General features: G+C 39.3%; 1 protein-coding gene across 1 annotated transcript in view; it reads left to right on the forward strand.

The window, feature by feature from the left end:
- Positions 1 to 15317, forward strand: part of SPTLC1 (serine palmitoyltransferase long chain base subunit 1) — a 75049-nt gene that overhangs the window by 36968 nt on the left and 22764 nt on the right. Inside the window, exons 6-8 of the mRNA XM_007969734.3 lie at positions 489 to 621; positions 9426 to 9555; positions 13281 to 13370. Of these exons, the coding sequence (XP_007967925.1) occupies positions 489 to 621; positions 9426 to 9555; positions 13281 to 13370 (353 nt within the window). The remainder of the gene's footprint in view (positions 1 to 488; positions 622 to 9425; positions 9556 to 13280; positions 13371 to 15317) is intronic.

The raw sequence follows: 15317 nt of genomic DNA on the forward strand, positions 1-15317 counted from the left end.
GGAGCCACTACTAAATGCTGACACAGATTGTTAGAGGAATGGTCACTGAAGTTCTAGTAAGTGTCACCTTCTTGATGCAAAGTATACAGAGTTCTTTTTGCTAAAATGCAAATAGACATTAATAAGTTAACATCAGACATTGATGAGACCTCAGTGGTTTTGGTCAAGGGCAGTTAATGCAGGGAAACTTGGTAGGCCTTGAAGTCTTACAGTAGAGTGATATCAAAGCATAACCCGAAGTTGGAACTGCCCCAGTAACACATTTTGCAGATAGATGAGTAGCTGATTTAGTTCATGTATTTTAGAAGTTGTATGGGCCTGGAATTATTTTAATAGATCTTATATAATCTATCATTTAAAAACAATTCCATTTTGGCCATAAGGTGAAAGTACTGATAATTATACTGTTTGTGTTCTTTTATTTATTCTTTAGTAGAGAAAGAGAATTATAAGACAGTTTAACCATTTAATTTTTTTAACTGAAATAGATGTTCATTTGGATTTGGAAGACCGCCTGGCAAAATTTATGAAGACAGAAGAAGCCATTATATACTCATATGGATTTGCCACCATAGCGAGTGCTATTCCTGCTTACTCTAAAAGAGGGGACATTGTTTTTGTGTAAGTAACCTTTACCTAGTTTTCTAATAGCAATTCCTTTGAGATAATACTGAGATAAATTCCTTAGAGAAATACTTCATTAGAAGTTATCTGCATAAAATAATATTACTTTTTATTGTTTTTCAAGAAAGTCACCTCACCAAAAGTTTCAAAATTTGTGAAACCTTCACTTAAAAGATGCTTAACAGTGTCTGTAGTCATTTATCTGCCATGATAATTATTTATTGATGTCCGGATGAGCACAGGTATCTGCCTTCTTTGTGCAGCTCTGTGGCTGTGTGTTATCCTAATCCGTGGTCACCACCTCACGTTGTCACTCAGATTGCCCGGCAAAGTCTCTCCATGTCTCATCACCCGTTCACCCCGTCTCCTGGCCTCAGCCGATCTGGCTTCCTACCTTATTAAGGATAGAGGAGCCATGACTTGCACACTTTCTTGACTACCCACAAGTAGATCTTCATACTCGCTGCCTGTCCTGAATGCATGCTATGGAGATTTATTGTGAAGGGCAGAGGGCAGCCAAGCAAGGGCTGGCAGGCTCCAGGCAGCTGATTAAACCAGTCAGAAGCATCTGTCGCCGCCCCAGGCCAAGCCCCTGTCGGCCTTCGAGTGGACTAAAATTTGGGTCTCAAATTTACTTTTATTTTCTCTTTTCCTTTTTTTCTTTTTTTTTTTTTGCGACGGAGTCTCACTTTGTCGCTGGGGCTGGAATGCAGAGGCGCAATCTCAGCTCACTGCAATCTCCGCTTCCTAACTTTAAGCAATTCTCCAGCCTCAGTCTCCCAAGTAGCTGGGATTACAGGTGCCCGCCACCACTCCCAGCTAATTTTATGTATTATCCGTAGAGATGGGGTTTTACCATGTTGGCCAGGCTGGTCTCGAACTCCTGACCTCAGGTGATCCACCCGCCTCGGCTTCCCAAAGTGCTAGGATTACAGGCGTGAGCCACCATTCCTGGCCTTTTTTTTCTTTCTTTCTTTCTTTTAATTTTTTTATTTTGAGACGGTCTTTCACTCTTGTCACCCAGGCTGAAGTGTAATGAAGTGATCTCGGCTCACTGCAAGCTCCACTTACTGGATTCAAGCAATTCTCCTACCTCAGCCTCCCAAGTAGCTGGGATTACAGGTGCCTGCCACCATGGTTTGCTAATTTTTTGTATTTTTAGTAGAGATGGGGTTTCACCATGTTGGCTAGGTTGGTCTTGAACTCCTGACCTCAGGTGATTTGCCTGCCTCAGCCTCCCAAAGTGCTGGTATTACAGGCTTGAGCCACTGCGCCTGGCCTCCTCTTTTCCTTTTTAACACCATAGCCAGAGTAATCTTTTTAAAATGTAAATCCTATTATGTCACTTTTTATTTAATACAATTTAAAGCTTCTGTTGTTGCTAAAATGAAGACCCAAGTCGTTTGTATGATCTTGTGAGCTCTGCACCACTTTTTCAGGCTTATTTTGTACCATTTTCCTGAGGTGTTTAAGCTGTAGCCTTGCCAGCCCTGTACGCTAGTGTTCTCTCACCTTGGGACCCACACACATGCTTGTTCTGACTAGAACACTGTTCCTCCTCTCCTATCCTACTTAACCTTCTCATCCTACACATACTTCTGCAGGGAAGCCGTCCCACACCTCTCAGAGCAGGTCAAGACCCCTGCTGCATGTGGACATAATCTTACAACCAGAGATAATTTATTGTTCTTGTTTATCCATGCTCACACAAGCACTCAAACTGCCTCTCAAGGTCACCCTGCTTCTCAAGCCTCCCTCCCACACACAGACACACACACACTCTCACACACACTCTGTTCTGCTCATTTGCTTCATACTTAACTATACTTTTATTTTGTAGAACTTGTAATAGTTTATAATTTTATATCTGTGTGGTTATTTGCTTCTGTCTCTTGCTGGGAGCCCATTACTTAGAATAGTATTTATCATTTAGTAATGGTCAATAAACACTAGTTCAGTAAATGAATGAAAGGAAGCTGGAGCTCAGAATAGGGGCCAGGTAACTGTATGGTAGAGCCTGGCCTCCCTCAAGCCCTGCACTGGCCTCTTTCTTACCACTCACCATTGGAACTCTTGCTTGTGCAGCGACAGAACTTTCTATCACAATTACTACAGAGCTGACTCTACCTGGGGCTTCTGCAGTACATGTGACGCATTCCTCACTATAGCTCTACAACAGTCTAGGAGCACTACAGCAAATGTCCTGGGTCTAAGTAGTATACTAATGTGAGCATAAAAATGAATATTTTTATTAATTTTTGGCACATAGTTTAAAAAATAATGTGGAAGACTCATCACTAACTGGAGCGCCATTGACTTAAACAGTGTTTCTGGGTCTTTAGTAAAAGCAAGAGTTATAGACAGCTGCAGTGTCATTCAGTGTCACTTTATACACAAGCACCCCACTATAAATTCTTTTTAAGTCCAGAAAAAGTTGATGGTGCTGGTGAACTCATATGCTTCCTTTGATAAATACATTCTTTTTTTTTTTTTTTTTTTTACTGCTAGGAAACAGGCTAAATTCTCTTCCATGTGTTATGCTCAGTGTCTTAAAACTTCTGATTCCAGTGAGTTGCTAACCTGTTTATTCTGCTACATAATTTTAAATATTCTACCTGAAATGTGTTTGAATGTATGAGTGCTAGAGGTAAACATGGTGTTTGGTAAATTTGTTTTGATAAATTTGTCAGGCATAGACACTGTCAAATGCTTCATTTCCTTCCTTTCAGTAAACAGTGTTAATGCTTTGCCAATAGTGGGTCTCAGCACAGTGGTCATTCATGGACTTAAGTCTGTCCTATCACTCCTCTAAGTCTGTGTTCATGCTGCTTCACAGATCTTTTTAAAATTAAACTTTTTACATTCAGATAATTGTAGATTCAAAAGCACTTGTAAGAAATAATACAGAAATCCTAAGTGTCTTCCAGTGGGGACCTCTTGCAGAATGAACAGTTTCACAGCCGGGATATTGACTTTGTCATTGTCAAGATGCAGAACATTTCTGTCACCACAAGGATCCTTCATGTTGCCACCCCCACATTCTTCCCACCTGCCCACTCCTTAACCCCTGGCAACCACTAATCTGTTCTGTTTGTTAATTTTGTCTTTTTAAGAATGTTATACAAATGGAATCATTCAGTAGGCAACGCTTTGGGATTGGCTTTTTTCATTTGGCGTAATTCTCTGATGGTTCATCCAAGTTGTTGCTTGTATCCAGAGTTGGTTCCTTTTGATTGATGAGTATTATTCTATGACATGAAGGCACCACCATTATTGAAGTTACCTATTAAAGACATCTGAGTTGTTGCCAGCTTTGTGCTATTATAAAAAAAAAAAAAAAAGCTGCTCTAAACATTCATGTACATTCATGCTGTGTGAGCATAAGTTTTTATTTCTGTGGAATACATGCCAAGAAATGCAGTTGCTATGTTTATAGTATTGCACAGTTTTTAAAGGAACTGCCAAACTGTTTTCCAAAGCGTCTATACCATTTTATGTTCCCATCAGCAATATATGAATGATCAAGGTTCTCCACATCTTCAGAGGCATTTGATGTTGTCACTACTTTTTTAGTCAGTCTGATAGGTGTGGAGAGAAATTTATATTTTTTGATGGCTAATGATGTTGAACATCCATTCATATGCATATTTGCCATCTCTTCAGTGAAATGTCTTTTCATGCCTTTTGTCCATTTTCTAGTTGTATGATTTGTTTTTATACTGAGTTTTGAGAGTTCTTTATACATTCTAGATCGTAATTGTTTATCAGATATGTGGTTTGCAAATACAAATTTTGATGTCCACATATTCATTGATAACATATAGAGATGAAATGGATTTTTTGTGTGCTGATCTTATATCCTGCAACCTTGCCAAACTCACTTATTTAGCTCTAGGAACTGTTTTTCTAGATTGCTTAGGATTTTCCATGTAGACAGTCATCATGTCATCTGTAAATAGTTTTATTTATTTTCTGATCTACTTACTTTTTATTCCCTTTTATTGCCTTATTGCACAGGCAAGAACTTCCAGGACTGTGGTAAGAGTAGTAAGAGAAGACATTCTTACCCTGTTCCTGATATTAGAAATCATTTACTCTTTCACCAATAAGTATAATGCTAGATGCAGATTTCTTACAATGCACTTTATTACATCCACTTTCCTGCACCTCATCCTTTTTTTCTGAGCATTTTCATTGTAAATCAATGTTGAATTTGGTTAGTCAGCTACTTTTTCTGTATTGGTTGGTATGATCATGTGATTTTTCTTTTTTAGTCTGTTAATGTGGTGGGTAACATTGATTTATTTTCAAATATTGAACCAGCCTTGCATACCTGGCATAAACACCACTTGGTTATGGGGAATAATTTTTTTTATAAAAAGCTAAATTCTATTTGCCAATCTTTTGTTAAGGATTTTGAATCTGTGTTCATGAGGGAGACTGTCCTATAATACACTTTTTTTGATACTTTGGTTTTGGTCGCAGAATAACACTTCATAGAATCAACTGGGAAGTGTTCTGTCTTCTATTTTGTGGAGCTATTTGTATAGAATTATTTTTAATTATTTAATTGTTTGGTAGAATTCTCCCATGAAACCATGTGGGCCTGGAGATTTCTTTTTTGCAAGTATCTTAAATCTGAATTCAGTTTCCTTAGTAGTTATCAGGCTGTTCAAATTATCTGTCATATTGAGTGAATTGAGGTAGTTTGTGCTTTTCAAGGAATTGGTCCATTTCCTATAAGTTGTCAGATGTATATGTGTGGTTCTGTTCATGGTATCCCCTTATTATTCTGATGTCTGCAGAGTCTATAGTTATATACCTTGTTTCACTCCTGGTATTGGTAATTTGTGCCTTTTCTCCTTTTTTTCTTTGTCGGTCTTGTTAGAGGTGTGTCCATTTTATTGATCTTTTGAAAGAATCAGCTGTTTGTTTCATTGATTTTTCTCTTGTATTTTTCTTGTCAGTTCCATTGATTGAATTCTCCTGTTATTTCCTGCCTTCTGTTTACTTTTGATTTATTTTGTTCTTTTTCTTGATTTTGAGGTAGGAGCTTAAATTATTAATTTGAAACTTTTTCTCTTTTCTTGAATGTTCATTTAGTGCTATGAATTGCCCTCTCAGTGCTGCTTTAGTTGTGTCTCACAAATTTTGATGTGTTGTGTTTTCGTTTGTATTTAGTTCATTTTCGTTTTAAGAAATAGGGTGTCACTGTTTTGCCCTGGTTGGCTGTGAACTCCTGGGCTCAATGGATACTTTTGCTTCAGCCTCCTGGGTAGTTGGCACTACAAGAACACACCACTGTGCCCAGCTTAGACTTTCCCTTTGACCTAAGGATTATTTAGAAGTGTATTTTCTACTTTTCAGGTGTTTGAGGACTTTAAATTTGTTGTAGTTTGGTTTATGGCTAATACTGTAGTCTATTTTGGAATATGTTACATGGGCACTTAAAAATGTGTATTCTGCTATTTGGTGGAGTGTTCTATAAATGTCAAGTCTTTTTGGTTGATGGTGTTTCTGGGTTCTCTCTTGGTGATTTTCTGTATAGTTCTTCTATCCGTTGTTGAGAAGGATAATGAAGTTTTCAACTGTAATTGTGGGTTTGTCTGTTTCTTCTTTCAGTTTTATTAGCTGTTGCATCTTAAATTTTTTAGCTTTTTTGTTTAGTGCATATTTAGGATTGCTAAGTTTTCTTGATGAATTGACCCTTTTGGCATTTCATAATGTTCTTCTCTGTCTCTGATAATTTTCTGCTTTTTGTGTATGTGCTGCCAAAGCAAACACTCTGATAATTTTCTTTGTTCCAAAGTTTACTTTGTCAGATGCCCTTTTTATTTTGTATATTATATAGTTGTGTGTATATATCTGTATTTTTTACTACCTATATTGTTATATTTGAAGTGAGTTTCTTACAGACAGCATATAGTTGGGTCATGTTATTTAATTTATTCTGCCTGCCTATCTTTAAATCTTGTATTTGTACATTTACATTTAATGTAATTATTGATACAGTAGGGTTTAAGTCTGTTAAAACGAAGTCTGCCATTTTGTTTTTTGTTTCTTGTCTGTTCACTCTACTTTGTGTTTATTTTCTCTTTTCTGCCTTTCTGTGGGCTAATTGTTCACTCTACTTTGTGTTTATTTTCTCTTTTCTGCCTTTCTGTGGGCTAATTGAACATGTTTTTAGAATTTATTTTTTCTTTGTATAGCTTTTTTTAGTCATTACTCTGAGTATTACATTACACGTATACTATAATAGACTACTGGCATCATCATTGTACCAATTCAAGTGTAGAAACTTTTACTTTCCTTTACATTCCTTTATTTCCCTCATTTACATTATGATTGTTTTAAATATTTCCTATACATACAGTGAGAACCACATCAGTGTTGTAATTTTTGCTTTAACTGTCCAAAATAATTTAGAATACTCCAGAGGAGAGAAAAAGTCAAGTGAATTTGCCCATATTTTTTACTTACTGTGCTTCTTCCTCCTTTGATAATCTAACAGTCTTCTTTTATGGCTTTTTTCCTATTTAGAGGACTTCCTTAGGCCATATCTTTAGGGTAGGTCTGCTAGTGACAAATACTCTTCATTTTTCTTAACAGAGAATGTCTTGATTTCACCTTCATTACTAAAGGATATTTTTGCTGGTTATAGGATTCTGGGTTGACAGTTATTTTCTTTCAGCATTAGGAACACATTGTGATGCTTTTTTTTTCTGGTGTCTGGTTTCTGATGAAAAATCTCCCGTTATTCAAATTGTTTTTCTCTATGTGTAAGGTGTCATTTTTCTGTGGTTGCTTTCAAGATTTTTTTTGTCATTTTTTTTCAGAAGTTATCTATGATGTGCCTTGGCAACTATTTGTTTGCATTTGCCCGTTTGCATTTGCAAAGTGTCCTACTTGGCCTTCCCTGACAACACCCTGTGAGGGGCATTGCCTTGTTAGAGCCTCTCAAGGGTCAAAGTCTAGGTTCCCTGCTCAGCTTCTTTAATCTGTAGATTTAAACCACTTGACAAATTTAGGGAGTTTTTAGCCGTTATTTGTTTGAATGCTTTTTTAGCCCCACCCCCTTTCTCTTCTTCTGGAATTCCAGTGACACAAATGTTACGTCTTTTAGTGTAATCCCACGGGTCCCTGAGACTCTGTTCATTTCTTTCTATTCTGTTTTCTTTCTGTTGTGCTCAGTGAATAATTTCTTTTTTTTTTTTTTTAAGACAGAGTCTCGCTCTGTATCCCAGGCTGGAGTGCAGTGGCGGGATCTTGGCTCACTGTAAGCTCCGCCTCCCGGGTTCACGCCATTCTCCTGCCTCAGCCCCCTGAGTAGCTGGGACTATGAGCGCCCGCCACCACGCCTGGCTAATTGTTTTGTATTTTTTTCTTCAGTGGAGACGGGGTTTCGTCATGTTAGCCAGGATGGTCTCGATCTCCTGACCTCGTGATCCACCCTCCTTATCCTCCCAAAGTGCTGGGATTACAGGCGTGAGCCACCGCGCCCGGCTGTCAGTGAATAATTTCTATTGCTTGTCTCAGTTCACTGATACTTCCTCTGTCTCCTTCATTCTGCTGCGAGCCATCCACTAAGCTTCTTATTTTAGTAATTTTGTTTTTTCCATTCTGATAGCTCCATAGGACTCTTCTTTGTATCTTCCATTTCATCACTGAGGCTTTTTATTATTTCATTTGCTTCAGGTGTCTTCATGGTGGCTCATTAAAATATTTTTATCATGGCTGCTCTAAAATTGTTGTAAGATAAGCTTGATATCTCTGTCATCTCACTATTGACACTTATTTCATTCTACTTGATATCTTCTGGTTCTTGATATAAGGGATATTTGATGGAAACCTAGACACTTTCATATTACGCTGCTGTAGACCATGTCTAGTTTAAGCCAAGTCTTTTATTTGGCTTTCTCTGACAGGGGAAGGGGCTGGGGGACTGCTGCCTCATTCTGCCAGGAGGAGGGACAAATCAGGGGCCCTACTCAGCCTCCAGTGGGTTTCTTTGTTGCTGCTGGGTGATGGTAATAGTCCTGACTCTCCACTCGCCCTCCTCTGACACTGCCCAGGAGGAGATGGGGAGGGTGCCCACTACTCCTAGGTGCAGGTGGAAGTTAGGGCTCTCCATGTGTTCTTTGCTGACCCCACAGTGGGGGTGGAGGGGGTCCGCTTGTTGTTATCAACTGATAGGAATAAAAGGCTCAGCGTCCTACTTGGCCTTCCCTAACAACACCCTAGGAGGGGCGTCGCCTTGTTAGAGCCTCTCAAGGGTCAATGTCTAGGTTCCCTGCTCTGCCTTTGCTGACATGGATGGGGCTGGGTACCCCTCATTTGTTTCTGTGGCGTTTGGCTACAGTAGAATAGTTATTATCTAAAAGTTTTCTGGCTAGCTGGGCTGCCAGTATTACTTCTCAGGGCAAAATAATGGTAGAGTAATGTGTCAGTCAAATCACAGATGCCACTGATCGCGAGGCACACCAGTATTTTATGTTTCTTACAAAGAGAAAAGTATGTGAATACACTGATATGTCATCCATAGTAAGATGCATGCTGATTTCAGAGAGATTAATACATAGTGAGAGTGTGCTTCTTGGAACAGATTAAGTATGGTAGTTATGTGAAAAGGACTCATGGATGAAGCGCACACAATGATGTATAAATATTCAAACATGTTTTATTTATTTGCTATGCTCATGTTAACAATCACTGATTGGTCAGCTTACAAAAACAAGCGTTCCTTTTTGAGAATGTTGACAAGACCCTTTAAACCCAATTTGGTGGATCTCTTATCCTTGCAGAGACAGAGCTGCCTGCTTTGCTATTCAGAAAGGATTACAGGCATCCCGTAGTGACATTAAGTTATTTAAGCATAATGACATGGCTGACCTCGAGCGACTACTAAAAGAACAAGAGATCGAAGATCAAAAGGTATGATTCTTTTGAAGAAAATTATACAGTTCTTTTGTACTTTCTAACCAGCTAAATTATATATGAAATGGTAATTTGTCATGAAAACTTGCCTGTGGATCACATTTGGATATTAAGAAGGGTGTTCCTGCTTATTAAATGTACTTCATATTGGAGAGCCAAGTCTGATGGTAATTGCCTTGTCATTACCATAATTACATATAGCAAATTGAGGGGAGGTAATCCAAGCAGCTTTCTAAGAGATCGGGAGAGGCTGAAAAACAGCATGCGCTTAGTGAGGCGGGGAGATGTCTACTCATAGCCGGGCGTAATGACACCAAAACTGACTAGGCCTCTAATGACATATACCTAGTGAATTCAGAATAGGCTTATTCACACCAGAATAAATCATGTATCAATTACATGAGGAAAGAATGGCAGCAAACTTATTTTATTAATATATGAACAAAGTGAAGCCCTTTCTCCCCACCCCACCTGTATCCTGCTCTGAGCAGCTGCTGCCCGTGGGAAATGACTGCCCCAACATGGTCTCCTTCCAGCTTGCAGCCCTGGTTTCACCTCTTTCCTCTCACGAACCTAACATAACCTCAGGTGATGGTGGTTTGGAAGTAGCTCCTTGGTGTTCTGATTAGAGTGAAACAGAGGAAGTGTGTTCAGAGCATCGTTGTTAAAATTGTGATTTATTTTCCCCTGATGACATGGGTAAGTACAGTAGCTCAGGTCTGTGGCTCTGAGCAGGGCACCAATGATGTGTGTCTTCATCTCAGACACAGTTTCCGGTGGACTTTGCCAGTGCAGCTCATTCATAACTAGAACAAATTATAAAAATGCTCATCACATTTCTTAATTTTATGTTAATTTTCAATTTTCCAAATATTTGCATTATTCATTTAGGATTCTGTCATCTTTGTTCAGATGTCAGCCTAAGTGCATCACTTCATGAATATCCACATTCTCATGATGAATATGCATGATCTTGCCGTTTTATACTAAATCTGCTGTAGGCTAATGTTTCACATTTACAGAATTTAGAAAAACCTATAGGGAAAATCTGAAAACTGAGCCCATTCCACTGGTTAATTTCTTTCTACAAAGTATAAAAAGATGTTTCTTACGATTATGCAGTAATAGAATGCTAGTCTGTATTCAGTAATAGAATTGCAGTCTGCTGCTATTTGTTTTGCCAAGTTAGTATTATATAAATTTGGAAAACATCAGATTCAGGTTTTGTATGTGCTCTTTTTCTACAAGATCCGTAAGCCATAGAACTTTTTTTTTTAATGAGCAACAACAAGAAATAAAATTAAATATCTTGAAACTTATTTCTACTTTATAATTTTTACTTTTTTACTAATTTATATTTTTCTTGATGAGAGCAGGCTTTCTAAGTAACTTTACATTTTGGTTTTTAGAAATACTCATTTTCAATTTTATTTTCACATAAATAATCTGGTCATTAATACTTTGAATGTTTTCTTTGTCCATTTCCCAAGTGCTGTGGTTCATAAATTGTTTTTTATCCCTTTTCCTACAGGGTTTTTTTGTGCCATATTAATTCTTCTTAAAGAATGGTCAGTGGATATGAACAGTAGTTCATAAAAGGAATACACATAACTATGAACAAGTGAAAAATAGCCTAGGCTCACTAATAATTAAGGAAATTAGGCTAGGAGTTTTGCCTGTTAAATTAGGGCATGTTTTTAATAGTAGTAGTCAGTGCCAACACAGATGTATTGAGACAAAGAGTCTATGACTCTGGAAAGAGTTTAAATTAGCACTTCTTTTCTAGAAGGTAAATTGGCAGATACATTCCAGGATCCAAGTAATTCCATGCCGTTTGACCCATTCCTGTGGTGGTGTCTTTAAAAAATTATCGGAAATGATGTCACATATTGAGAGATATTCATATTGTGATATGAAAAAGCAAATGAGGGAAACAACTAAATCCAACATTAGGGAAATAGTTAAGTAGTTTATGGTATATCCATAGGCAGAACATCTCCATTAAAATCATGTAATCTGAAATAATTTAGAAATGCTCACAGTATAATGTTTTTAAAAGCAGGTCCTAAAACTACAGTAAAATCCTGATTCTGAACAAAGTAATTTATATGTTTATGCAAGAAAGACAAAAATTATCACCATGTGGTATGATTAGCTAATTTATTTGTTTTTTGTACTTTTCCATTTCCCAAAATTTGAATATTTTTAAATCTAAGAAAAATGTTTTTCCTTAAAGACAGGCAGAGGTAGCATGCCCTGTGTAGAAATTAGGGTGGCACCTCTTCATCAGTCACTTCTAACATATTGTTAGCTCCCCAGCTTTCAGTTGTGAGTTGACAGAGTAAAGATGATTGAGCAACATCAGTGATGTATACTTTTTTATTCCTCAACAAACTTTTTTTTTTTTAGTGCTACTGCTGTGGGTTGTAAAATACTCCTTTAAAGCATTGCTCTGATACTTTCTAATTCTGATCATTTCTAATTGTCCATTGGAGCAGAAGCTTAGAGGCAAGAAACCTCTGAGTAAGAAGGTAATGGCAAACTCTATCTGTGGATCTCAGGGTTTTTTGCAGTCCTGCACACCTGAACCATGTACAGTTTTATACATGTGAGAGATTTATTAGTGACTTGCTCTGAGCGGAGTGTGTGAAGGTGTGTGTTTTTTGAAAAGAAGACCTCGGCCGGGTGCAGTGGCTCACACCTGTAACCCCAGCAGTTTGAGAGGCCAAGGTCGGTAGATCAAGAGGTCAGGAGTTCAAGACCAGCCTGGCCAACATGGTGAAACCCCATCTCTACTAAAAATACAAAAATTAGCTGGGCGTGGTGGCAGTTGCCTGTAATCCCACCTACTCGGGAGGCTGAGGCAGAGAATTGCTTGAACCTGGGAGGCGGAGGTTACAGTGAGCCGAGATGGCGCCACCGCACTCCAGCCTGAGTGACAGAGCGAGACTCCGTCTCAAAAAAAAAAAAGAAAAGGAGACCTCTCTACCCCACAGCCGAGGAACATCATTGGACAAAGTCATAGTCAAATTTTACTTGATCCGATAATAGATCAGTGAGGAGTGAGGAAGGAACAGGGTTTCCCCTTGTTTTGGGAGGTGAAGGAAAACAGGGTTTGAGTTTTGTAACTTTTTGTTATGGAAAAATGCCAACATAGAAGAAGGAAACACAGTGGTATAGTGAAGCCCCCCATACCCTTCTCCCAGCTTTGTTATCAGCATTACATCATTCTTGTGCCATCTGTTCCTCACCCCATCTTCATGATGATGATCTTCATTATAGTTGTTCTGGGTAAAATTGACAGACATTGAATCATATGAATACAGCTATACAATTTTCACCAGTGATTATACCCGTGTAACCCGGGAATGTCGGCTCCATTATGATGTAAAACATTCCCATTTCTTTACAGAGTTCCCTTAGGCCCCTTCCCAGTTGGAGGGTTGAGGGGTTTTGTTTGTGTTTTAATATTCTCAGAGTGCCTAATTAGTTTGTGTGTGTGTGAGGTCATCCAGCGAATGCTGTGAGCTGAGAAACGTGTCTGAGAGAAGATAGCACTGTTGTTCATCTCAAAATAACCCGTCACAAACACTGAGCTTCCAGTTCATTCGGAATATTTTTTTAGGAATAAATCTTGGAAGGTGAAAGTGCTGGGGAATATTTAACAGATCTTGTCTTTAGAGTTACTGAAATGTAAGATGTCTGCTTTTTCTCTTTTAAAGAATCCTCGCAAGGCTCGTGTAACTCGGCGTTTCATTGTAGTAGAAGGATTGTATATGAATACTGGAACTATTTGTCCTCTTCCAGAATTGGTAAGCAACCATGTTCAGTCATAATTTTAATATTTGGACTATTTGACACAGGTGCCTTTTGTTTATGACCACTTTTAGTGTATAATGTCTGCATTGCTTTGCACATTAGGCCTCATAAGCATTATTTGCTCAGATCAGGGAAAAAGAACAACACTGAATGCCAGTGCTGGCCTTCACAGAGTAATCAGAACTGCTCTGTTGCCCAGGCTGGAGTGCAGTGGTGTGAACCCAGCTCGTTGCAGCCTTACCCTCCTGGGCTCCAGTGATCCTTCCACCTTAGCTTTCTGAGTTAGCGGAGACTACAGGCACATGCCACTGCACCTGGCTCATGTTTCCCTTTTTTGTGGAGTCAGAGCCTCACTGTGTTACCCAGGCTGGTCCCAAACTCTTGGACTCAAGCGATCCTCCTGCCTCAGCCTGCCAAAGTGCTGGTATTACAGGTATGAGCCACCATGCCTGGCCAAGACGTAGCTTTTTTTTTTGAGATGGAGTCTCGCTCTGTCGCCGGATCTTGGCTCACTGCAAGCTCCGCCTCCCGAGTTTACGCCATTCTCCTGCCTCAGCCTCCCGAGTAACTGGGACTACAGGAGCCCGCCACCACGCCCAGCTAATTTTTTTTTTTTTTTTTTTTTTGTATTTTTTAGTAGAGACGGGGTTTCACCGTCTTAGCCAGGATGGTCTCGATTTCCTGACCTCGTGATCCACCAGCCTCAGCCTCACAAAATGCTGGGATTACAGGCGTGAGCTACCGTGCCCAGCCTTTTTTTTTTTTTGAGACAGAGTCTTGCCCTGTTGCCAGGCTGGAGGGCAGTGGCACCATCTTGGCTCACTGCAACCTCCGCCTCCCTGGTCCAGGCAGTTCGTTCTCCTGCCTCAGCCTCTCGAGTAGCTAGAACTACAGGCGTGCGCAGCCACCCCTAGCTAATTTTTGTAGTTTTAGTAGAGACTGGGTTTCACCATGTCGGCTAGGATGGTCTCGATCTGTTGACCCCGTGATACACCCACCTTGGTCTCCTGAAATGCTGAGATTACAGGCGTGAGCCACCACGTTGGCCCTACTTAGCTTTTAAGATCCAGCTTTATTTAGGTGAAATCAACGTGTAAAATACACCTACTTTAAGTGTAAAATTTGATAAGTTTTGACAGATGTATATACATCTCTATCACCATAACCATCACCACCATAGTCAAGATACAGAACATTTTTATGTAAGAAAATGTTTATCGAGAAAGAAAACTTTATCCAGAAAGCTTCCTGATACCTCTTTGTAGTAAGTACCCATGTTGGCCCCAGACAGCCATTAATCTACTTTCTCTTCCTGTAGATTAGTTTTACCTTTTATAGAATTGTGTATGAATGAAAGCATAGCTTGCTTTTTTTGTTTGTTTGAGACAGAGTTTCGCTTTTGTTGCCCAGGCTGGGGAGTGCAATGGCACGATCTTGACTCATTGCAACCTTCGCCTCCTGGGTGCAAGCGATTCTCCTACCTGAGCCTCCCAAGTAGCTGGGATTACAAGCATGTGCCCCCATGCCCGGCTAATTTTGTATTTTTAGTAGAGACTAGGTTTCTCCATGTTGGTCAGGCTGGTCTTGAACTCCTGACCTCAGGTGATCCACCCTCCTTGGCCTCCCAAAGCCCCGGGATTACAGGCGTGAGCCACCGTGCCTGGCCAAAACTTAGCTTTTTGGTAGTGAAAGCAACATAACTGTTTTTAGAAACCATGACCATTGAAATTTCGTTGATTGAGGTGAAATTCACATAACACAAAGTTAACCAATTTAAATTGTACAGGACAGTGACATTTATTACATTTACCATGTGTGCAGTCATCAACTCTAGGTCAAAAACCTTTTCATGACTCGCAAAGAAGACCTCAAACCCATTAAACAGTCACTACCCATTTTCTTCTCCCTCTAGCTCCCAGCAACTACCAATCTGCTTTCTA

Source organism: Chlorocebus sabaeus, chromosome 12, assembly GCF_047675955.1.
Source record: "Chlorocebus sabaeus isolate Y175 chromosome 12, mChlSab1.0.hap1, whole genome shotgun sequence".
NCBI classification, from domain to species: domain Eukaryota; kingdom Metazoa; phylum Chordata; class Mammalia; order Primates; family Cercopithecidae; genus Chlorocebus; species Chlorocebus sabaeus.